The following is a 24,613-nucleotide window of genomic DNA, read 5'->3' as shown; positions in this document are numbered from 1 at the left end:
TCTTTCAAAATTCGGATGTATTTATTTAAAATAGCAAATAAATGTATTTAAAAGATTATTACATATCCAAAGCTTTGGTTTTAGCCATCAAAAACGTATTCATTTGCCAAACATGGATACATTATCTTTTTAAATGAATTTCATGATAATTTAAATATATATTTTTTAAATTTAAAATTTTCAAATGTAATAATGTATTATCTTTCAAAATAAATTTCATAATAATTATGTATATATATTATATTATAGGGTACATAATTATTTGATAAATTGGTAGAAAGATTTTTAAAATAATAAAATATAGATTAATTAAGTATGATAACTTAGTCAATGGTACGAGAAACAAATAATATTAAAGTTTTGATGAAGTTTTTGGATGCATGAAAGAGTTGGTTTATATGATTATAGCCGAGACATTTAGATGCCCTTACATTGACATTTGAATGCCTAGTTACTAGTTGAAGGCAGTCGATTTCTTGAGCCAAGGTATTCGATTGCCCAATATAGGAAAAGCATTCTAGAAGCATAATACAAAAGGACATTTAAATGTTATAAAGTTGAGGGATTTTGGATTTTAGCTCATAACCTTTCAGACTTGCCATCTTCTTTTCCCTTTCTTTGCTAGCATCTTCTTCATTTCCCATCTTTTTGGCTCATACCTCAAATCAAAAAATTTCACTATTGTCTATTATTTTTGGAAACTCCCTTATTTTTTGCAGGTTCTTGCCAAGTCCAGCTTTAAGATATCAATCCATCCCAATGACTTGATTAATCACAATTTTTGTGTTAGCAGATGAACATGGGAGTCATGATTTAGATCCTTTGCCCACATAAGCAACATTGGCAAGTTTGAAGGACTTATAAGAGCATTTTAAAGCCTCCTACGCTTCCATATTTGGTGTATTCATAGGTTGGATCACCAATAAATTCTTCTTCCAAGATATAATAACAAGTTAACCTTTAATATTGAACTTAATATTTGATGTAATATAAAGAGAACAACACTTGTTATATGAATCCACAATCTCCTTAGCAAGCATCTATATAAAGGAAAAACATATATTACTTAAAATTTTATATTAAACGTGTAAGACATAATTTATAGATGCATTTTAATATCTCTTAAAATTTTTATTTTAATCCTATTAAAAACTTTAACAATCATATGATTATTTTTCATATCAGACATGTTGATGGACAGTTAAGCCAACATCATCGTAAGCATAACATTGATTGTAGAACAATTGTCGACGATGATTTTAACTATAGCACAGTTTTTACAATTAATAGTAATATATAGAGCCTTAATACTCATTTTCTTTTAAAAGATTTTATCATCGCTGAAAGTTATATAACGGGTGCCACTAAAGTCAAATCTAAAATTCAAAAGATGAAGTGAACTGAAATAAGCAAAAAGCCCAAAATCATTCAAACCCATTTCCAAATTGACCCAAACTATAAGATGCTTATTTTGGTTCAATCCGAAATGATCCATCACAGATCGGATCCCACCCGTTTATCGCCCGATAAACACAAATATAGTTGAGTTTTGTTAAAAACAATGTACATGGCTAAGCATTTTCTATCCTATAAGAAAGACGATGGAAGCTGAAAAAATATTTAAGTAATTGGTAATGGCTTTATGCCGGTCATTTTTCCTTTTTTCCCATCTCCATCGTGCCCTTCTCGTCGTTCCTTCCAAGCCCATTTGTTTCTTCCCGGAATACCCTTCTTATTCCTCTAAATTTGCCAACCATCAAAAGCCTCAAACTCCATTCTCCTGTACTTGCTGTTCATCATCCTCCATGGAAGCTCCTCCTCAAGGTTACAGGAGAAATGTGGGCATTTGTCTCATCAATTCCTCCAAAAAGGTCTTTATAACATGCAGTTTTTCCTCTCAATTTAGATTTTTTTTGTTTAGGTTTTATATTATATAATGAATTTATTCATTTGACATTTCTTTTTTTTCTCTGTTTTGTAGATTTTTTCTGCATCGAGACTAGATATTCCCAATGCTTGGCAAATGCCACAGGTTCCTTTTCCTATGATTTTGTTTCTTTAAATTTGTTTGTCTTTCTAATATTATTCCTGTAAAATGAACTGGCTTTGATTACATTTAGGGTTTAATCAAGTCGAATCGAGTCTGACAAATTCGAGCTTGGCTTGACTTGAAAACTGGAGGCTTGCCTTGAGCTTGATCAAACTTTATTTTTGTACTCGAGCTTGGCCTCGTAATTTAATTAAGCCGCTTTAGCTTCGCTTGATAGGCTTTATTCTGCTCGGTAAAATTATAAATATTGAAATTAAACATTACATTTTTGTCTTTTACTTATACACACACACACTCACACACATTAAATATATTAAAAAAATAAAAGCTCCATTAGGTTCAGGAGCTCTTGAGTTGGATATTAAACTTGAATTTGGCTCGACTCATTACTTCAGTAGTTCGAGCTTGACTCGACAATGAACAAGTGGAGTTTCTTTTTTTTTTGGAATTGAACATGAATAGATAACAAGTAGTTTGATTGGTATACACCCCTAATTGCATCCATAAGAGCATTTTTCTTTTTTTTTTTTATTAACTTAAAGAAATTCTTTGGATTGAGGGAGGGAAGGGCAAGGAAAGGTGAGGAACAGGGAAAACCTCTCCTTTGTTTGGATAAATTTTGAGTTGGGAGGGAAAGGAGGGATTGTCAACGCTCCTCCATTTCCCTTGAAAAGTTCAAGTTTCCAATCCTCCAAATCAGCAGGAAAGTAAGGGAAAAGTTTCTTTCTTTCATTGGATTCCTAGTGAAAATTTATAGGCATGACATTCATTTATTTATGGCTTTTTCCAGAGATTTAAATTTACATTATGGACCTTTATGTGAGGATGCATAGCAGTGCTCTACATATATGATTATTTTTCCTTGCATTTGACCTGTGAAAACAGAAAACCATCATGAGTGTTTGAGATTTTATAGTATACACCCTGATAATTTCTACAAATCACAAAAAAAAAAGAAAAAGAGTTGGCTAATGTCACATTGTCTATCTTGTAATCATTCAATTCTGTTTGAATTAGCTTCTTCTCGTCCATCTATTTGGTCCTTTTCAATAACATTCTCGGCTGCCTCCAGTATGGAACTCCATTTTGCATTAGAAGTTGTGCCTTTTGAATGACTGAGTCATCTATTGTAGTTATCTATGCTTTGAAACTTCAAGTTCTATTGCAATAAGAGCTGTTTAATGGATATAAAATTTTAAATGAACTTGCATTACTTAGATTTAATGATGCACAGGGTGGGATTGATGACAGTGAAGATCCAAAAGTTGCAGCTCTCAGAGAATTAAGGGAAGAAACAGGTGTTAGCTCAGCAGAAGTTCTTGCAGAGGTTTGTTTTAAGATGTCCGTTATTATTATTATTATTATTATTAAATGAAAATTTTTATTTCACCATCGAAAGAAGAAGGAAGAACCTGCTACATAGCATACTTAAAAGATGGTACTAACAATAACCAAACAGTTTACAATTAATATTCAGATGTTGAGGCCCCAGCTTTCACTCAATCCCCTGTTATGCAATGAAGCAATAGCAGGTAGACTTGGAATCTTGACTCGGACATCCTCCATAATATGTTTAAGCACAGATGCATGAGTAGGAACTTGGCAAGCATATCTGCAAGAATTCCTAGCCTTCCAAATATAATAGATGTAGGGAGACCAGGATAACCGAAGGATAGAGGATAAGAGTGACTTCTACTAAAGTGTATCAGCAACCCAATTGAAGTCTGTTGTCCAGTCCCCAGGGTCCCTTTGAATGAAAGAGAGCTGCAGTATCTTCCTTCATATCAGTTTGGAAATGTGCAAGTGAAAAATATATGATTCCTAGAGTCTTCTGGTTCACTGCAGAAACAACGCCGTGAGCCTTGAATATTAATCCCATATGAACTGAGCCTGGAAAGAATAGGTAGTCTGTCCAGGATGGCAAGCCAAGCGATGAAAGAATGCCATGGAATATGATAAGGAGACCATATCAACCTATGCAGTAAGACTTTAGGTTTGACAGTTCTCCACCAATTCCATATAGAAGCAGCATCCCTGGGTTTTGAAGGCAGCCAAATTTGCATAGTTGAATCAGGACCATTTGCAAACATTGGTCTAGTACTATCCTTGCATCTCAAGAGCTTTATCAAATTCCAGCTGCACGAACCTGGAATTGCAACCTGCCAAAGCTCTTATGCTTAAGAAGATTAGCGTGCACCCATGCAACCAAAGGGAGTCTAATCTGCCGAAGAGAGACCAAATGTGTCTTAGAATTCAAGCATTAGTCCAGATCTTTAAGCTTGTCAAACCAAAGCCACTTTCACTCCTAGGACAACGTACTGCATCCCAACTGACTTTAGCTCCCCTGGCATTTCCCTTCTTGCTTGTCCACAGGAAAGATGAACAGAGTTAATTGACTTTATGAATCACCTTTGTTGGAAGTGTAAAGATATGACACCAGCAATTTTGCATACTAAAAAGTACAGACTGGATCAACTGGAGTCTATCAGCATAGGATAGCTTTCTGGGAGCCAAACTATTTATCCTTCTTGTAATTTTCTGTATAAGAGGGTCACAATCCTTGTAAGTCTCCTTTTGCACCAGGAAAATATCCAAGTAGGCCACCATTCAAAGCTACAGAATATTTAGGATTTGTAACACGGCTATAAAGCCAATGTATGTCCTTTATTTTTTCCTCTCAAGATTTGCATTGGTATTTTCTTTTACACTGCTGATATTACTAGTGAAACAGGCTGCTGCACACAAGCTAGGGAGTGGGGGACATAAGTGCTTTTAGATTGTACTTTCTTCTAGGAAAGGATTAGAAATTCGAAAAAATAAGTCCAAATGTTCTGATTAATTTGGCCTTCAAGATGCTAGTCCTATGCCACATGCGCTCTGCAGGTGAAATAAATGAATAATTTTATGATTGGATAAATGTTAAAAGAATCATAACCATCAGTGAACGTTACAAAACATTCAGGAACTGAATCAGAGAATATTGTGCTTTCCTCTCTTAGTTTCCTTTCTATCTTTCCTTGCTCTTTCCTTCCTCTATTCTCTGTTTCTACTCTCTGCAACTGTTATTTATTAGCCTGTTCTTAATCTTTTGTTTGAGCTCATCACAAACATTTTTAGCAGCTGCTTCTGAATTAATAAGCTCTGAAACCTAAATGTCTATACTCTTGTCTCTAGTGCATCAATGTGTAAAGGTATCCCCTCGCATTGATGTTTGAAAACACATTTCAAATTATAAACTGAGCAAGTTGCAAAAATTTCTGTGCATGCATAATCAATATGGTTCAAGATCATCTTGACAATTAATCAGTTATGATATGGCTTTGCAATACTGGATGTGCTGACACCCAAAATTTGACTAGCAGCCATTCTAAGTGCTGATTGTTTTGTAATGAATTGGGGCAAAACTTTTTGAACCATAAAGTACGGATTTGTTGTTGTGTTATTTGGAACTTATTGACCATTTGGATGAAGTCAGTGCTCCTACCATCATTCTGTTTTCTTATTTTTACGTTACACTCATTATTTGGAACTCAATGATGCTAGGCTAAGGTCTGACTAACCTGATGATAGTAAAATCATAAATAGAGTATGACTACTAAAAAAGCGGAGGGTGTCCCTGACTTTTGAAGGGTTTGATAGGCAGGATAACATGCAGTCAACCTGTTTTTGGATAGATTCACATAGACGTTGATTTAACAGAGAAAAATTCAGTTGGAGCTTTCTACCAAGGAAACAATTATTGTATTATACTTGTAACAGACTGAAATAATTGATATTTATTCCTTTTTTTTATATAACGATTCGATTGCAATTGAAAGTTCTATATAAAAAAAAAAAGGTTAAATGAAAATTGAGGGTTTATGTGTTTTTATTGTTAGTAGGTACATGAACAGTGAGAAAGAGTTTTAGTGGCATCTTAGTTATAGAGGTTTTTGCCATTGTGCATCAATGTCCAATTCCTTTTAGCACACATACACGGAAGTCCAGCTCTGACATGTTCAAGTTTGAATTATACATTGGGAACTATTAGGTTCGTGAGTTTTACTGTATTAGTGTTCTAAATGTAATGCTTTGCACTTGTTATTGAGATTTGCTTTCTCCATTTCTTTCTAATTCTGTACTTTTCTCATTCATGGCTTACCTGGAGTGTGTCTGCTTTTTTTTTTTTGCCCAAATGAGTGTGTCTGCTTATTGGTTCTGCCTTGTAGGTACCTTATTGGCTGACATACAACTTCCCACCCGAAGTTAGGGAAAAACTGAAACATCAATGGGGTTCGGACTGGAAAGGTCAAGCTCAAAAGTGGTGAGTGCTTGATTACCCTTAAAGTAGGTAATTCGTGATATAGGTATTAACGGGTTGGAAAGAAACTTAAGTTGGTTGTATTAGGTTGGTAGAGATTGAGGCTACAAATGATAAATGGTATACTGACTCAAGTATGCATAAATAAACCCCAATTGTCCGTGTATACATATACATATACATACATATATATATATATATATATATATCCATGCATGCATTCATGCCCTTTGTCTGTCTTACACAGCCATCACACAACTCAACTTCTGATGGGTGAACTGAAACCAGTAATTTGATTTCTGAATTGTATTTTGGTAGATGGTAGAAACAATAGGGAGGCTGTTTGTCTATCTTACATAGCCAATGTAAAGCCTCAACTTTCGAGTTTCAGTCAGTGAAGTTAGACCAGTCATTCATTTTGACTTGGATCTGATTTTGGTAGAGAGCAGAAGCAAGTTCAAATCCACTCAAAAGTTTTGAAATTTATTCTGCAATGTTAATGTGCACATGCTAGCACTGGTTCCAGACGTGATATGTCCTCCAACTACTGTTTTTTTTTTTTTGTTATGATTTGTAAAGGTCCCTGTTTGTTTTGATGTTCCATGCTTTAAATTGACCATTACAAACAGGTTTCTCCTTAAATTCACTGGGAAGGAGGAAGAAATCAATCTTTTGGGTGATGGTACTGAGAAACCTGAGTTTGGTGAATGGTCATGGATGGCACCAGAGCAAATATTAGAGCTCGTGGGTACTCCTTACTCTCACTAGTTTGTATCAATTAAAGGCAGATTGGCTAACTTTGTATCCGTTGTCTATATATTAGTTACTGTTCATTTCCATTTTGTGCAGGCAGCCGATTTCAAGAAACCTGTTTACAAAGAAGTTTTGTCAGTTTTTACACCCTACCTCCAATAAGATCTTGTTGCAATTGCACTTTGAATGAGTTGCAGAGTACATGGTATTGTCGGACTAGAGTTGAAATCTCTCAGGGGACGTCTTATTTTATTAGATTCAAAAATTACTTTATTTATTTAGATTTTAACATTATTTATTTTTATTTTTTATTTTTCATATGGTTAATTTCAAATTACGAGATATAAGACTTAATTTGTTGTTGTTGAATTTTATCCTTGAATAATAAATAAATTCAACACAACTTATAATCTGCTTGTTCTGTATAGTTTTTGGGAATATGATTATTTTTAAAAGATTAGCAAGGCCGATTCACGCTAATGTCATATTTGTGATAGGTTCACTTGGCCTGCATACAAAATTGTCCTGTTTGGTTGGTCATGAATACGATTTCCTCAAATGATCATTTTACTCAAATCCCCACTGAAAATGAAATCTATTATGGTAATTCCTTTTATAAGTTAAACATATTTAAAAGGAAGCTATATGTATATATAATAATCAAACATATAATTTTTGTTAATTCAAACATGTAATTCTTTATAACAAAATAAATTATATCGAAGTATTTATATCAATATTATAAAAGAAAACGTAAAAAAAATTACAAAATATCCTTTGTCACCTGTGTTTTTATCAGCATATTTAATGAAGTAACCATACAAAGGTTTCTTAACCTTATAAAAAAATTCAGTCAACCAAAAAAATTATTAAATATCAAATCAGAAAATAGAATAATATTTCGGAATCAACAAGGCCAAATATAGCATCCAAAAAATCCAAAAAAAAAAAAAAAGTTCACTTGGTAAGATCCTACATCAACAAAAACTTCTAGCATTCCTAATCAAAAAAATTTCATTCAAACATGAAAAAGTATAATTTCTACGGTCAATACCAACAAAAAATGATTATATTTTGGAAAGAATGAAAATAGGTCGAGTTTAATAAGTTGGGGCTGCTTTTGTTTTGTAATTTGAAGCACTTACAAGATTAATATGAATCAAACATTCTCTTATAACAGAAAAAAAAAGGGGGGGGGGGGGGGGGAGAATCTTGAAAGTCCAACAAATCCGAACAAGAGTAGAATTTATAGGCAAAAAGTTTTTGCATTTGCAGAAGCTTTGTTAACTATAACGCATTCTTTAGCATGGAATATCTCATCACTAGATTTATAATCTTCCTTGTACACATAATAGTGGTACATCAGTCTAAGGAAAAATCTTTTCTTGGACATAAGCATGATGTTAATCATGGAAGACTAACGACGATGAAAACATAAATTCAAAATTTAACTCAGTTCGTCCATTTAGCCATCTTTAAGAAATAGCATCCAATAAGCCTAAGATTTGAATCCCAGTACTTGTAATCTCTTTTTCTATCCTTAGGTTATGGCCTCCTATATATATATATATATATATATATATATATATATATATATATTTAAAAAAAAAAAAAACAAAGTTGAAAACATACAAAAGCAGGTAAAAAAGAAAGGATAATCAGCAAAGGATTATTTAAGCATTTTTGAAATATACTCGCTGAAGTAGGCCTCTGAAAACAAAATGGGATTGGAATCTTGTAAACAAAATTCTGTGTCACTAAAAAACTCTTTTAACTTTTTGTAGGAATATACCTTGAATCTCTGAGAATACATCTAGTTATAAACACCAGCATCCTTTAAACGATAAAATTCTTCATTCCTCTGGTTTCCATTATCAAAGGGCTAACAAAATGCCGTGCCACAAAGAAGAACAGCCATCAAACGAAGCAGACTACAATTGCATACTGCCTTAGATTGGCCTCAAGTGAATCAATTCCACGGGAGAGATCAGCAACATAAAAATTCTAATTTTATAGCCTAATTGCTAAACAAGTAAATTCTTGCAAAATCACCAGTAACTCATCACAAAATCTGCAACTGATAACATCATCTCAAGTATATTTTGTATATAAAATCACAAAATCAAAAGATTAATCATCATACATCATCTTGTCATTTGTCTAAGTATATTTTGTATATGACCCGCGATAATCTCAGCAACAATTTCAGGAGAAAATCTTTTGATCATGTCCTTCCTCGCCTGCCTACCTTTAGCCCTGGCCTCCTCCACATTACTAATCACATGCCTCATAAGCGCTTGAAGCTCACTAACTGATGGTTCAGCCCACAAATGCCCTTTAAATGGTCCTTCTGTTACTTTGCTCATTCTTTCTACTGGCAAAGGATAGCTATTCTCCTCTGTCAAATATTCAGTAGGCCCTGACCAATTAGTTGTTATTACCGGCAAGGACATTGCCATGGCTTCCACAATAGGCCTTCCCCATCCTTCTCCTCTTGATGGAAGCACAAATGTATTGGCTGCTTTGTACAGTCGCGGCAAATCAGTGTGAGCTATGTGGGTGTCAATGACATACACAGGAGCCCACCCACTGACTGGCTTTTCCATACCAGTATCTTCCACAAACTGGACAATCTTGTTGTCAAAATCTCTACTAGAATGATAAGGATTAGTCAACAAGTACAAAACCACCCCATCATCCTTGGAGAATTCTTTCAAGTATGCTTTGAGCAACACATCCCATCCTTTCCTAAACTCCCACTTAAAGACACTCAAGAATGCAAACTCCTTCCCAGGATTTGAATTGGTAATTTTTTCACCTAAAACCAGATTCCCTTTGGAAGCAATATCCAATGGCTTATATTTGGAAGGATCAAAGAACTTGACATCAATAGGCTGCACAATTTTCACAACCTTAGCCGGATCAACACCACTTTGCACAAATGTGGACACATGGAACTCAGTAGGAACCCAAACAGAATCCATTCTATTACAACGCTTAACATGTCTCGCATTCAGTCTATCAGTCTCAAACATAGTCCTGCCAATGACAAACATGAAATCACGATAACCAGTTGGAGGGCAAGGAAGAGTTTGAAACAATGGGGGATGCCAAGCACCAGGCTCACTATGGCAAACGACAATGGTCTCATTTATTCTGCATTCTGTTTGGTAAAGCTGAATTGCCAAATTCCTTATATCTTGAGGCAATCCCTCCCAAAACTCCAGGGACTCTAAATCACCATGTTGGTCGATAGCCAATTTGAAACTTGGGTTTTGGAGATTTTTCATGTATTCGTTGAGTGCTAAAACATAAGACCATGCTTCTGAACTATACCCACCACCTGAGAGGAAGGGAGCCATCCATAGGACACAGTAAGAGTGGGCTTTGATGGGTTTTCGGGTTTTGAACAGAAATGATAAAAGGGATTGAAAGAAGGTTGGGTGGCGTGAACTGAGGCTCAATTTCAAGTGCTTGATTTTATAGTAGTCTGTTCTGCTAAAACTAAAAGATATTGCTAGGAACAGAATAAAGACGGATGAAGAATAGATGATGAAGGACTTGAAATTTGGGGTCATCTCATCACATGCATTGAATTTACATTACCAAATCTGTAAGAAATGGCTGGCAAAGAAAAATATATGATACAATGAACTGCAGCTACAGCATGAGAAAGATCAAGATTACCTGAAACCCTAATTGCTCTTGAAAATGGAAAGTTGTTGTAAATACCTTTGATGTTGATTGTAAGAGAATTTTCTTATAATTTGCTTGTTTGATGGAACGATAGATACGGTTATCCCAACCAGGATCATCAGTGATAAAATAAAATAAAATTAAAAAGAAAAGAAGAAACCAAATGTTGAGGACACGGAAACGGAAAAAAACAAGAGGAGGAGAAGAACAGTTCAGGAGACCCGACCCGCTCCAAACACCCAGAACAATTCAGGATAGGACCAGGGTTGTTGTTTACTTTTAATAATAATAATAAAAAAAAACTAAATATTCAATTTAAAATATTACGTTTGATCGTTCTTTAAATTATGATTATCATTTTTAATTTGATTCGATTAAGAAACAAATGTTTTCGGATTATGCTCGACAACATAACAGAAAATTCAAATATGAATATAACTTGTAATTGGATAAGAAATTGACAAGAAATAAAAAAAAAAAAAATAAACACGAGATACATTGTACTCCAACTTTCATGTCCTAAGGATTAGAAAGGATAAATATTCGATTTAAAATTCAACATTTCGTCCAATTCTCAATGATGTAATATTTAATTTGATTCAAATCTAATAGTTTTCAAAATTGTTCGATTAAGGATTTTTTTTTTTTTGACGGAAATGAATAAAACGTGTTTGATAATCGCTTGATATCTTAAAGTATTGGGTAAAAAAGTCTAATCCTAACTCTCTTCCTTCATCTTTCACTCTTGTAACCTCGTTTCTTGCTGCAAGCCTATTGCACCGCAGCTTTTCATTACAAGCGTCGGTGTTGCTCTTCCAATTCCAAAAGTATTGCCAGACTTTAAATCAATCATTTTTCAAATTGAAAACACTATACCCAAAAATCCCAATTTTGACCTTGTCCATACACATTAATTTCCATTTTTTCCATTCAAATTTCTATAATTTTTCTAATATTCGTTCCTCGTTAATGTCATCTTTAATCTTCAACACGAACAGCATCTCAATCTTGATCTCAGATGATGAATCCGACAAACTCGATCGAATGCGAGCTATAATTTGAAGGTCCTATCATGGCCACCAAGGAGTTAGGATCAAGTTGACTCAGCGATTCATCCGTTGGTTCATCAAATATTGGACGCTCCTTATATTCCTTCCAGGTAAATATTCTAGGCCAGTATATCAACTCTTGAATTCCTTAAGTTGACTTTTACAACACTTTTCCCTGACTACCAAGATCATTCTCACCACTGGGGCTCTTGAATTTCTTGGTGTTTTATTTCTTTTTAGTTATTCAACCATTTACAAAGATCTAAGGTGGGTAAACGTAATTTGTCAACTACTTTTCTGAGTTTGAATTCTCGACTCTCAAAAATGAGTAAAGGGTCCTTTTGTGTGTTTTTTATTTTTGAAGTGTGAATTGTGAAAAGGCTCAAGCTAAGGCTTTAGCATTAAGTGAATTATAGTAATTCTGCTTGTGATAGTCTTTTTAGGCGATTATGGTATGATTTTTTGAATTTTTGGAGGTAGTGTTTTTTTTTTTAAATATTTATTGATATTTGGTTAGGATAATTTATATTTCGAAAAAAAGTGTTAATTTTTAAAAAGTACGATATTCAAGATTTTTTTTTTATTTTAAAGTATTTTATATTTAAATTTACTCGTTTGGTTTAAAAAATATTTTTAAAATAAAAATATTGATAAAATTTTTATCATTAAATAAGTATCAATCAAATTTAAATTAAAAATAATTTTTTTTAATAATTTTTTTTTACATATTATTATTTTTCATATTGAACTCTATTAATTTATTACTTTAGTTTTTTATTAAAATTTTAATTGAATTATTTTTTAAAAAAATTCATTAACTTCACCTAAAAATTTTCATGTAAGTTTTGTCCAAACTAAAATATTTTGCAATAAATATCAAGTTTTTATACAAAAATTCTAAACTTAGATCTCCTAATTTTATTACATAAAATACAATAGATTTTTGGTTGTCTAACGTTTATATGTATTTTTTACTTTTGATTCTCTTCTATTTATGTTCTTTGAACCATTATTTATTAAAATTTATTAAAACATTTGGTTTTCTAATGTTTATAGCTTTTATTTTTAATTTTATTATAACTTATGGTTTTTTCATTTCCTTTTTTAACAATGAGATGGTTATACAAGTGTATTTCGTATTTGTATCACTTTTTTTTTTTTAAATCATAAGGTTTGTTATTTGTTGTGTTTGTATTTTTTATAACTTTTTATTTTTAATCATAATTTGTGATTTTTTATTTGGCATTTTATGTTTTGTTAGATGATAGGTGTATTTTTTTAGTGTTTGCATTTTTATTTTTATTTTTTATTTTTTTATCATGATCATATTTTTCCACTTTAAGTTTGCCTTTTAGCCATTTGAATATATCATGATTGCCAAATTAACTTTTGAAAGAGATAATTGAATGATCAAATTTTATGTTTGTAGATTATGAAATATTTATAATTATAAGACAAAACAAATATTAGCATAGAAATAATATTAGGTGATAAAAAGGTACATAAATAAATTTGTTTTTGTGATATTTTCATTTTTATTTTATCATTTTTCTAATTCATAAAGATTTTATATTCATTAAAGGTGAAAATGATTAAAAATTTTAATTTATTTTTTTGACTTCTTATAAAATTTATGTTTTAATCTCTATGAAATAAAAAAACGATAAACTAAATCAAACATAAAAATAATAATAAAACTATTACAAAAACAAATTTATTTATGTACTTTTTATCAATCAATATAATTTATGTTTAACGTTTTGTTTGATTTTATAATTATAAATATCTCACAATCTACAAATATAAAATTTGATCATCCAATTATTACTTTCAAAAGTTAGTGATCATGATATATTCCAAATGGCTATAAGGCAAACTTAAAGTGAAAAAATCATTATCATAATAAAAAATAATAATAATAATAATAATTTAAACACTAAAAAAATACACCAATTGTCTAACAAAAATTAAAATGTAAAAAAAAAATCATAGATCATGATTTAAAAATTATAAAAAATTATTAAAAAAATACAAACAAAATAAAAAACAAATCTTATGATTGAGAAAAGAAAATGTAATAGAAATATGAAACACATTTATACAATCATCTCATCATTAAAAAAAAAAAAGGAAATAAAAAACAATAAATCATAAGAAAATTAAAAATAAAAAATATAAATGTTAAAAAACTAAATGTTTTCAATAAATTTTAATAAATAATGGTTTTAAACAATTTGAAGAGAAGAAAATCAAAAGTTAAGAATGCATATAAATATTAGACAATCAAAAATAAAATTTTTTTAGTATAAAAAAATATTTATAGGCTTATCTGAGTAATAAAGTTTAGGGTTTTTTTTAATTATTTTAGCTTTAATTAAAATGTTAATGATTTATTTTCACTCAAATATCCATTTAAGTTAGACCCATTAGAAAAGCTAATTAATTTTAGTGAATTTAGTCCATGAAAAAAAAAAAGAAATAAAAAGAAATCAATATATTCATTGCTACTTGGTATTGGGATAGAATTGAATTTGATTTAGTTTTACTTACAAAACTTTTTAAATTATATGCCCATATATACTGTGCTAACATTGACATTTTAAATTTTGGTATAGAGATGTTAGTGAAGGATTAGTTATATATATAATGAATGAAGCAAAAACTTTTTTTTAAAACCAAATAAAAATCTTGATAATTTATATATATATATATATATATAGGATTTTCTCATCTCATTCTTATAAAAGTAAGTGTATACAATCTATCCAAATTATAAATTTCTCTCTTTTTTTTTTTTTTTTGACTTCTTGTTTGTAACATTCAAAATTAGGTTACAGGATACAAAAATTTACATTCAATTCAAATTTAGCTGTCATATCTATTGTTGTTGAAGGTATGTTGGAGCTTAGTCTAATGGAATTTTTGGGGACTCCAAAAAAATAATAATAATAAAACAATGACTCAAATACTATTTCCACTAGCTAGAGGAAACAATTGGATGGATTTGATCGGATTTAGATTGGGTTATTTTAGATGAAAGAAAATTTTAATCGTTTGAGATTTGAGTAATTACAAGTTTATATTATTTTGGATTTAAAATTTTTAAGTTTGACACTTTGAATCTTTGAGTTGAGTCATCAAATTTAAATTATTTTTAGTTTAAATTATTAAATTTTAATATCAAATCTATTTAACTTTGAATAATTTTAAGTTGATTTTTTAGGACGTTTGAATTAGACTTTAGATTAATTTGAATTTGGATTTAAAGAATTTATATCATTGATTTTCATTATCAAATCGAGTTTGCTTGAATTGTGGTTTGTCACTTTGCTTGAAAAAATGAATATATTAATAAATCTAAAATTTTCTTTAAATTGACAAAAAGATTCACAAAAACGTAAAAAATAGAAAATAAAAATTTTAAAATTTTTATAAAAAATCTAAAAATTTATAAAAATATCCTTAAAAATTTTAAAAATTAAAAACTTTAAAATATGAAATATTTTAAAAATTAAAAAAATTAAAAATTTTGACAATAAAAAATAAAAAACTTAAAATTTGAATAAAAAATACAAAAACAGTTCATAAAATATAAAAATAAAAATAAAAATTGTAAGATTCGAAAAAATAAAAAATTGTCATATTTTTAAAATATTTTTATATTTTTTAAAAATTTTTAGATTTTTTCAAAAAATAAAAATTTTGTTATTTTTTAATTTTAAAATATTTCTATTTTTTATAAAATTTTTATTTTTTGAAAATTTTAGAATTTTTTTGTTTTTATTAAAATTTTAAGATTTTTAAGTTTTCATAATTTTTTTAATTTTAAAAAATATTTTTTTTATTTTTTTTTATAATTTTTAATATATTTTAGATTTTTTAAAAAATTTTTAAAATTTTTTAACATTGACATGAAAATTAATGATGTAACATTAATTGAATTTTTTTATACATATTAACATTTTATTAAATGTTTATAGTACATCAACAAATTATTTAACAATATTAGTTTTATATGTCAAAATAGATGAAATGAAAATTACAATATAAAACTAAAAAATTTATTTTTTAAGTAAAAAGGATAAATATATATTTATTAGCCATTTTTATATTTAATCTTATAAAAAATTTAGTCTAGTCAACGGTGTCGGTGGTAGTCTAATTAATGGTTTCGATGCTATAGCTGATTATCACTTCAGTCTAGCGCACTGAAAGCCTGTTGTCCGAGTTCGGACGACGCCATTAATGTTTTGTAGCTCTGATAATAGTCTAATACGTCATAATTAGAATGCTAGATTAGGAAGCTATTATTGCAACATGCTCTTTTGTAGCAGGTGTTCATCTTTTTTTTTTTCTCTTAAATTATATTTCAACTAAAAAAACAAACAAACATTACACCATCCAATTCCCTTATTTTAAGGCAGAATAACATGCTTTCAAATCTCCCTGGCTAGGATTTTTGTGATTGAAAATTACTAATTTCATTTGGTGCTTTTTATCAGAAATTTTCTAAATGATTTTGTTTGTGTTTAGGAATTTGGATTCCTAACTGACGAGTTTTAGAGATTGAGGGTTAAATTCCAAGAATCTAAAGGTATTTTGTTATTGTTAGAAATTTTTTACCAAACATAAACTAAATTCCTTTCTGCCAAACACAACCTTAATGGATGTTTGGTGGACAATCATTCGTATCTATACTTATTAATGGAACTTCCAATTTCAGCAAAAAGAAAAGTAGTAGTTCATGCTTACAACTGAACTTTATTAACCCAACGACACGCACTGCAACATTTTTGCATCTTTTAACTATTTAACATGAACATGTTGCAAGAATGTTACTTATTTAACATTAAAGAAAAGAGACTATCCCGCTGATTATTATAGTATTAACAAGCAGGAAGCACACTCTTCACCATACTTCGACCATAGCAACTACATCTTTGACCAGAAACGGCTCAAGCTAGCTTCGATCGATCCATGAGGTTCGTCAGTCGGATGATAAACATCATCATTGAACTGCAGAAATCGTTACATCATAAAATGCCACTAAGAATGGTTCAGTTTTTCCAGGGTAGATCCATATATTACATAACATGTCAAACATTTTATTAGCATCATCTTCTATGTAAGTTTCAACAAAAGCACCCAAAAAATGCATTCTGTTTCCCTTACTTTCCATAGAAATCATTCTTTAAATGAGACTCAAACTATCAGAAGCACTAGAAACAAAAACACTTAAGGAAAAGGGTGAAAAAGGATAAATTTCTGGAGTATTCGAAGAAAATACAAAGTCCAAAAGTTAAAAGAAAGGACACTGGTTACTGAAGAAGCAGTAAGTGGACAAGTAGTAGAGCGGGCGACAGAACAAGAGCTATAAACATGAGAAAAATCTTCAACAACATTTGAACTCAAAATTTTTCATCTGCTTGATTGTCCAATATAATTATCTCAAGACCTCTTCAATCCATAACTTTTATCAATTCCTAATATTCTATTTGAGTTCTACCCCACCCCATCCCCACTCCTTCCCCAGCCCTTTCAAATGATCAGTTTACTTGCATTCCAGTAGCTACTTTCTAGCAGATATCAAATAGCAAAGAGTCGTACCTTTACGATGTTGCCGTTATCTTCGCTTGATAAATTAACTGGTAGGAAATGGATATTTGGCATTTTTAATTTAACTGATGATATGTCAGTGAACCTAAAAATCAATAAAACCAGGATGAAATCAATTCTCCCAACAGTTGTATGTAAAAACCAAAACAATGATGCTATTCAGTGTCTAAAACTAAAGAGTTCTAACAGCTTGTACGTGCATGCACTGTTGTACATATGACAATGTATGTGAGTAAACAAGTATGTACACTCGAGCATGCACACGAGAGAGAGAGAGAGAGAGAGAGAGAACCTGCTAAGTACAGCCTTTGCCATCTGAAAAAGAGTGCTTTGAACGGATGCACTATATACCCCCCCTTCAGGAGGACCAAAGAAAGTATCAGCCAAAACTTGTCTCACATTCAAGTGTCGGTCATTGAAGTAAAGTGGATTTTGAGGGATGCTAGAGACAGATTCATATGAGTACCTGCATCCAGAAGCCGCATTTATTTTAGTGAAATTAGCACCCTCTAAACTCGAACAAGAACAAAAGGTCTAAGAATCAAGGCAACATCTCAGTGAAACTCAATGAAACAAAGCTGAAGCATGATAAAAGTTATCTTCAAGAAAAGGCTTTTGCACTGTTACATATAGTCAATAACAAACTACCCACATGCCTTCTTTAACTTAGCATCAAATTATTAACAAATAGAAAGAAATAATACCTCCAAGATGCAGTAACCTCTGTTGCTAGCATCCTTTCTCGCGTCTCAGGAAGAGCTGTGTATTTGTCCCTGATGAACCCTTCAAATCCTGACTGTTCACAAGCACATACGCCAAAAGTCAGCACATAAATCAAAAAGATGTTAGCTTAAAAGATAGAAATAAAGGAGTATAATTGAACCAAGCACTAAATCTTAATCCTCACACAATTACCAAAGTTGAAAATTTTACAAGATTCAACAAATAAGACCAGAACCTCAAATTTCTCCTTATATTGTGTTGATAGGACATTATACTGCCAATGCCATAAAATGCATCAAAGGTGTTACAAAAAGCCAGTAATAATGATTGCTTCAACAAGGTGCATTCATGTCGGCCATTTAAAAAAAAAAGGACTTTTTCACTAGTAATTGCTTAGCCCAAGAAACTGCCCCCTTTTGCAATATTAGCACTAACCATATTAAGGTTACAAGATCTAATACCATGAGTAAAGGAGGTAACAGATATGAAGATCCAGAATACTATCATTTATCAAGCACAAGGAAAACTGCTATTTCTGAGACATTATTTGCATCAAATTAGCAACACAACTACTCAAGAGGTGCCTTTTTGATAGATTTGTGTTTGAAAAATAGTAACATAGCAGACATGTACTGGCCTTCACCTAATTATATAGTTGTTAAATGATAACCATTTGATAAGGCTGGAAACAAGAAAAATATCTTATGAAAATAACATAGCTTAGAATGGAACTTCAAATTTCTTCCTTACCACTCATAAGGAAATTGTTTCAGGAATGAATTTTAAACAACCTATTTCATGTTGACAAGACATTATATTTGCAAAATGTTTGAATAATGTAATAAGCATCATTATAGTCAGAAGATTTCATTAAGATCCAATAAATTTATTAACATGACAAAACAACTTCTTTCAGGGAAACAGATAAGGACGGCTAGGAGAGCAAAAGTTCATATTTCCTAATTCAGTTACAATAACTTTTTATTGTTTTAGGGCACATTTGCAGAATGCTTTTAAGGAAATAAAACAAGAAAAGTTCAAGCAGTCCACTTTCTAAAGGTGAAGAAATTGGGATCCAATAAAGTCAATTTGCAATATATCTAAAAGGTCCATATGAGAATAATAATAAAAAAAACTCTCTTCATAATCTCAGTGAAATTTGTTCCCATAAGGAAAGCGAAGTGTCCAAGTTGATACTGCTAAATACCAAACATTAATGATGGTTATACTTGAAATTTACAAAATGCATTTCAAAGTTATATCCTGTTAATAGATGGATAATGAAAGCATTGAAGTGGAAGCAGTAAGCAGCTTGTATAGCACAAACAGACAGCTAAAGGGAAAACTATAGAAATTGCAAGAACTTTATAATCACTGGAGAAAAGAACATGTTATGAAATGTAATTACTTTTAAAAAGAATGCTTTCTTTCCTGTTCATGTGAAAGGAAATTTAAAAACATATAGCCAATTTCATTTTATGAAATACAAAATACCAACAAAATTACCTTGGTTGTCTTCAGCAAAGCCAGCCCTTCAATACTGGAAGTCAGCTGTAAAATGCCAGACTTCTGTACAATTGCCTCCACTACATGCTTATCAGATCCAAGTTTAAAGCCTTCAATAAACAAGATAATAAAAATTCATTGGACAATAAGTGGAAGTATTGATGGTAGTTGATTCCAAAAGAAATTCATCTGATATTAAGCAGAATTATTGCAGCCTCACCCTAAATTGGGAAAACTTACCATGTTCGTGTGGTTGACCATTTACAGAAACACGTTCCCATGGCTTTTCCACTACCTTTACTATTGCAGTAAAAACCTACAAAAAAACAGATACCAAAAATCTGCATCAGTCAAATGGCAAGCATTTTACATAAAATTTAATGTGGAACACCCATGACCCAAGTGTCATACATAGCTTATGTGCTTCAAAACAAAGGTCATAAAAGGAATCAAGAAACTTGTCAACAAGTCAAGCAATGCTAACTAAGATGCTCATTAATGCTAATCCAGTTATTTGATAATGCTAGCTCGAGATCATATTAAATCTTTTATGCTCAACAAATCCCAAAATATTGTGCAATAGGTTTATTTTACATTCACAAGAAACTTACTCAATATCAAGTCTATTAATAAAAAGAAGTCACCAAGAGACCTTTAAAGATACATAAATTTGTAGAAGCTTGCATGAAAAGAGATAGAAAGAGTGACATGAAAGAGCTGATTTAGTTCAACCTTAAGATGAAGTTCTATAAGGTGAATCAAGAAGTAATCAGATGAAGCTCAAGAAAAAGACAAATTGGTCAGCTCATTTATAGGATATATTAGGCATCTCCAACATATTTTAAGAGAATAAACAGAATTATATTCCTACTAAAAAGCATATATTTTATTTTAAAAGGACTTGATGAATACAACAAAGCTTTTTATGTTATTTTATTTTATTTTGTTTTGGTACAATACAACAAGAATTTCAAGAAGTCTCTAAGCTAATAGAGATAGGAATTTTACTTCAACAACTTAAATAGTAGACTTAATTAGGGATTTAAATTACGATAGCAGTTGCGGTCACGGTCACGTTTTTAGTCACATTGCGTTTATGGCGGTTACGGACATAACAGAGATCATTGTGGTCATTACGGTCATTGCGATTGTGAATTTCTTTTAAGTTTACACAACTTGATACAAAATGTAGTAATTATAATTATAATTATAAAGATTCTTATTTTATGATTTTTAAAGTGGTTTATGATCTTTTATTTACTTAGAAAAATTATTCATAATTTTTTTGAGATTATGTATAGTATTTATATTTGACTTAGTAACAAACCTTTACTTAAGAAAAGTTCATGTTTAGTATTAATTTCAAGTAAACTAAATATATATTAATAAAGTAAAACATATTAAATGTCAAGTATTCATATATAACATTATTACAAACTTAAAAAATATAATTTATTAGATTATAAAATGCTCGATTTATTAAGTAATTTATTTTTTAGCATATTAATTGATTTAACATTTTTATCATAAATTATTTTTAATTTATTCTATAACAAACAACATTTTCAATTATTATTTAATTACAAAAAAAAAAAGAACTAATCTAATACTAAAAAAATTAACAACAAAAAAATCATTACTAAAATTCAAATATAAAATCATAAAAAATTAAATTTTCCTCTAAATAAAAAATCTCTATTAGCCAAAAATTTTAAAAAAATCCCTAAATAAAAAAATTTTCTCTAAATTAAACAAAAAAAACAAAAATGCTAAATCCATGAGCCCCTTATACCTTGCATCTTCACCATTAACTCCTCTCACTTTATTTCCCCTACCTTTCCCCCAATCTCCAACCCATTCTCGACTTTCCTCTCACTTTTCCCCCAGGCTACCTCTCATCCCAATTCCCACAAACCCAAATCCCGATTTCAACATTCCTACAAACCCATAATTCCAATTCCCACCCACAGTCCCTCTATTTTCCTCTCATCACTTGTCTCTCAGAAGTTTCAGTTTCATGCACAAAGCAACTTTCACCAGCAGATTCCAATTTCATTCAACAAAAAATCATAGCAAGCTTTCAAAAGTTTCAACAAAAAAAGTAATTTAAGCACAGAATTGCTTGTGCTTCATGTTTTGTGGGGATGAATTTGTGGATTGAAGTCTTTGGCAGCCTAGGGTTATTTTCTATTTGAAGATTTTAACTCAAATGAAATTTTTTTTTGGCTTTTAACATAGAATGTTTGAACCAAAAACAAAGTAGTAATTGATAGCGGACCAATATTGCCGCTATTTATCAATTTGCCCTTTTTTGCCCGATACCTGCCACTACTGTCATGATTCAAATTCTCATCCATTTTTTGTTAATAACGGTGGCTGATGGTGGTGTTATCGCGAAATAGCAGCCACTACACCGCTACTCCACCACTATTTGAATTCCTGGACTTAATAAAAATCTCATAATGCTCGAATTGGATTTCTAACATCATTTTAAGCTATTCAGCTTAAAACTCTAGGCCACTCTGAATTTAATACCTCAGTAAGCAAAAAAAATAACACCACAAACACATAATTATTCCAAATTTCTCAAAAGCAAATTCATATGCCAGGAGTCTCTTGTCTTGATTACTTTGACTAATGGAAAAAAAAAAAAATCCCTAACAGATTTCTTTTTCAAAATTTTGGTAACAAAAATTATGTAATGAAACCTAAACAAGAATAATAAAGTTACATTGTTGAACATGAGTGTTTTTTTTTTTTAATGTTCACATGAATAGTTTCTTTGTCATTTGCGCATCAAAATTGTTGTTTGTTTTCCCTGGTCAAGGTTGCTAGACGAACGATTAAGGTCTGGCTAGAAAAGACCTTACATCCCAACTCAAATACATTTACCCAAAACATTGTTGAGGTATATATCCTGTAAGAGAGAAATATTGAGCTTGTATTTTAATCCTCTTATACATGGAGAACATTGAGCTCTTATATTCATATTTCACTTTACCATGGATATTCAACTCTAGTTTCCTTATCTGTGCTAAAGACTAAGCCGAGAGTACTGCACTAAAATCACCAAGCCACCAAAATGAATGTGGTACCAACTTTAGTAATGCATCTGGAAGAGAAACACTATACTTTCTGTTTTTCTCCAGATGTAGGAATGCATTATCCTCATGCTGAAAAGGAAAGAGAAGGAATAATCCAGCTCCCTACCATTTTGTTCATAAGATTAAAATAAATTCTTAGATGTGAAAAAACTACCTGTGGATAAAATGACGTGAAGTGCTTGCCAAGTATAATCGCAAATTCCTCTGCTGAAAGTGGTTCTGAACACTCCTTTGCTTTGACATAAACCTGTATTTTAATTTTAACAATTAATTTTAGATGACGTGAAGAGATTTATATGAGAAAGAATTTCTCAATCAACATGACTTTAAAAATGATAAATATTCAATTGGAGTTTTTAAACTTCACAAGTGTGGTTAGTTGATAACAAATATGCGTTTGTGAAATTAAAAAATTATACTTTGTATAAAAAACACACTCATTAAGAAATTATCAATTGAAAATTAAATTTTATATTGAGATACACAACTACAATTTTTTATTTCTTCTACCAAAATTATCTATTTAACATTTCTACCAATTTCTTTAAGTTAAATTCCAAAACTTTTTATGTGATGCAACGTATACTTTGATTGGTAAAACGTGCTAAAACAAGAATTGGAATAAAAAGACCATAACGAATACGAAACGTTTGAAGATTTACCCTAAAAATCGATAAATACAAATTAGGTTTTTACAAAGAAAATTCCTTTCTTTTAAATTATTAAAGCTGATTGATCACCCCATTTTTTAGATCATTAAACAAATTTTAAGTTTTAGATTTGAATCTGTTAATCATAAAACAAATCAAAAACTTTAGATTTGGATCTCATATGACGGCAACATCATATTCTTCTTATCTTTTTCTTTTTTTTTTTTTTTTTAAACGTCAAATTTATTTTCCTTACCCCGATAAACATTTTAGATCCATAGTCTAGTAGTATATGTTCTTTATCAGACAGAACAAACCAACCCCTAGGGCATAACCTTAAAATCGAAGAAAAGGAGAAAAGAAAACGTAGGTGGTGGTATTAGTGACGAATCTTACAGTGTTTTTCATGGTGTCAGTCGCGACGATGTCGGAGTTGTCGTCACGGACATAGGCGGCAACGCAATTGGAAAGCAAGCTGATGTTAACCTTCCATTCCACCATGAAATGGCGTCGCCCATCTTTGCTCCTCCAAACTCTGCCTACTCTCACCTTAGCCTTTCCATGCCTTTGCTCGAACTTGAATCCGTCCAACTCCTTTGCCATTGCTCTTCTTCGGCTTTGTTTTTCAGATTTTGGAAACGCTTTTAAATATTGGTGGCAGAGAGAGATAAAGGCTCTACTTTTGAATATTATAAGCAATAGCTTACACGTATCTCCACTGCACCTGCTCCCACTCTCACCCACATCTCCTTTCTTTTTGCAATTTATAATTTTTTTTAATGTTCTTTTTCTTTTCTACATAAATAGTAGTTTTTTTTTTTTTTTTATTGGCAACGAAATTCTTACCTCAAATTAGTCTATCAAGACTCGAACTCAAAAAACTCGTTCAATATATTTAAATCAAAATTCAATACAACTTAATTTAATTATTAAAAAAAAAACAATCCGATCTCAAAAATAATTTAAATTCAAATTAATTTAAATCTAAAAATAACTTAAGTATAAATTTATCAGAATTCAAATTTATCAAAATTGTAATTGATTTGAACTTGAATTAATTTATAAAATTAACTTGGAATGACTTGAATTCAAATTAAGTATAATTTTATTTAAAAAAATATTAATTTTTAACAAAGATAATAAATATAATATAAATTATTAATTTA

At 30.6% G+C, this 24,613-nt stretch overlaps 3 protein-coding genes across 5 annotated transcripts; 1 reads left to right on the top strand and 2 right to left on the bottom strand.

Moving 5' to 3' along the window:
* The first annotated feature begins 1,555 nt into the window (after positions 1-1,555).
* Positions 1,556-7,513, top strand: NUDX26 (nudix hydrolase homolog 26). Of its 2 annotated transcripts, XM_022891121.2 has the most exons (6): positions 1,558-1,871; positions 1,982-2,032; positions 3,285-3,377; positions 6,259-6,353; positions 6,980-7,094; positions 7,200-7,513. In XM_022891121.2, exons 1-6 carry the CDS (start codon positions 1,635-1,637, stop codon positions 7,263-7,265), a joined length of 657 nt encoding a protein of 218 aa, XP_022746856.2. In that variant the 5' UTR covers positions 1,558-1,634; the 3' UTR covers positions 7,266-7,513. The 2 variants fall into 2 exon arrangements, with proteins under 2 accessions (XP_089597337.1, XP_022746856.2); XM_089741211.1 differs by lacking the exon at positions 3,285-3,377 and having other exon boundaries at positions 1,556-1,871.
* Positions 7,514-8,935: 1,422 nt separating this feature from the next.
* On the bottom strand, positions 8,936-11,044 carry LOC111297301 (UDP-Glycosyltransferase superfamily protein). 2 transcript variants are annotated; one of them, XM_089741210.1, is made up of 2 exons: positions 10,791-10,922; positions 9,141-10,446 (listed from the first exon to the last, which is right to left on the bottom strand). In XM_089741210.1, the coding sequence occupies exon 2, from the start codon at positions 10,391-10,393 to the stop codon at positions 9,248-9,250; it is 1,146 nt and encodes a 381-aa protein (XP_089597336.1). In that variant the 5' UTR covers positions 10,394-10,446; positions 10,791-10,922; the 3' UTR covers positions 9,141-9,247. The 2 variants fall into 2 exon arrangements, with proteins under 2 accessions (XP_022747723.2, XP_089597336.1); XM_022891988.2 differs by having other exon boundaries at positions 8,936-11,044.
* A 5,474-nt stretch (positions 11,045-16,518) lies between these two features.
* LOC111296600 (uricase / urate oxidase / nodulin 35) lies at positions 16,519-24,106 on the bottom strand. The gene is made up of 8 exons (XM_022890992.2): positions 23,844-24,106; positions 22,952-23,044; positions 19,934-20,009; positions 19,694-19,803; positions 18,169-18,260; positions 17,757-17,930; positions 17,456-17,549; positions 16,519-16,864 (listed from the first exon to the last, which is right to left on the bottom strand). The coding sequence occupies exons 1-8, from the start codon at positions 24,048-24,050 to the stop codon at positions 16,781-16,783; spliced, it is 930 nt and encodes a 309-aa protein (XP_022746727.1). The 5' UTR covers positions 24,051-24,106; the 3' UTR covers positions 16,519-16,780.
* Between the last annotated feature and the right edge of the window lie 507 nt (positions 24,107-24,613).

This window comes from Durio zibethinus, chromosome 12 (genome assembly GCF_047325235.1).
Source record: "Durio zibethinus cultivar Kanyao isolate XHJ-2024 chromosome 12, ASM4732523v1, whole genome shotgun sequence".
Taxonomy (NCBI): Eukaryota; Viridiplantae; Streptophyta; class Magnoliopsida; order Malvales; family Malvaceae; genus Durio; species Durio zibethinus.
The sequence above is the reverse complement of the archived record's forward strand: the minus strand, read 5'-3'. Positions and strand labels throughout refer to the sequence as shown.

Excerpts from the sequence above, each read along its gene's own strand:
- NUDX26 (XM_022891121.2), top strand. The coding sequence starts at position 1,635 with ATGGCTTTATGCCGGTCATTTTTCCTTTTTTCCCATCTCCATCGTGCC. Across the intron at positions 2,033-3,284 it reads ATGCTTGGCAAATGCCACAG|GGTGGGATTGATGACAGTGA; the intron begins GTTCCTTTTCCT and ends AATGATGCACAG. Across the intron at positions 3,378-6,258 it reads CAGCAGAAGTTCTTGCAGAG|GTACCTTATTGGCTGACATA; the intron begins GTTTGTTTTAAG and ends TCTGCCTTGTAG.
- LOC111297301 (XM_022891988.2), bottom strand. The coding sequence starts at position 10,681 with ATGACCCCAAATTTCAAGTCCTTCATCATCTATTCTTCATCCGTCTTT.
- LOC111296600 (XM_022890992.2), bottom strand. The coding sequence starts at position 24,050 with ATGGCAAAGGAGTTGGACGGATTCAAGTTCGAGCAAAGGCATGGAAAG. Across the intron at positions 18,261-19,693 it reads CTTTGCTGAAGACAACCAAG|TCAGGATTTGAAGGGTTCAT; the intron begins GTAATTTTGTTG and ends GCTTGTGAACAG. Across the intron at positions 17,931-18,168 it reads GAGGTTACTGCATCTTGGAG|GTACTCATATGAATCTGTCT; the intron begins GTATTATTTCTT and ends TTCTGGATGCAG.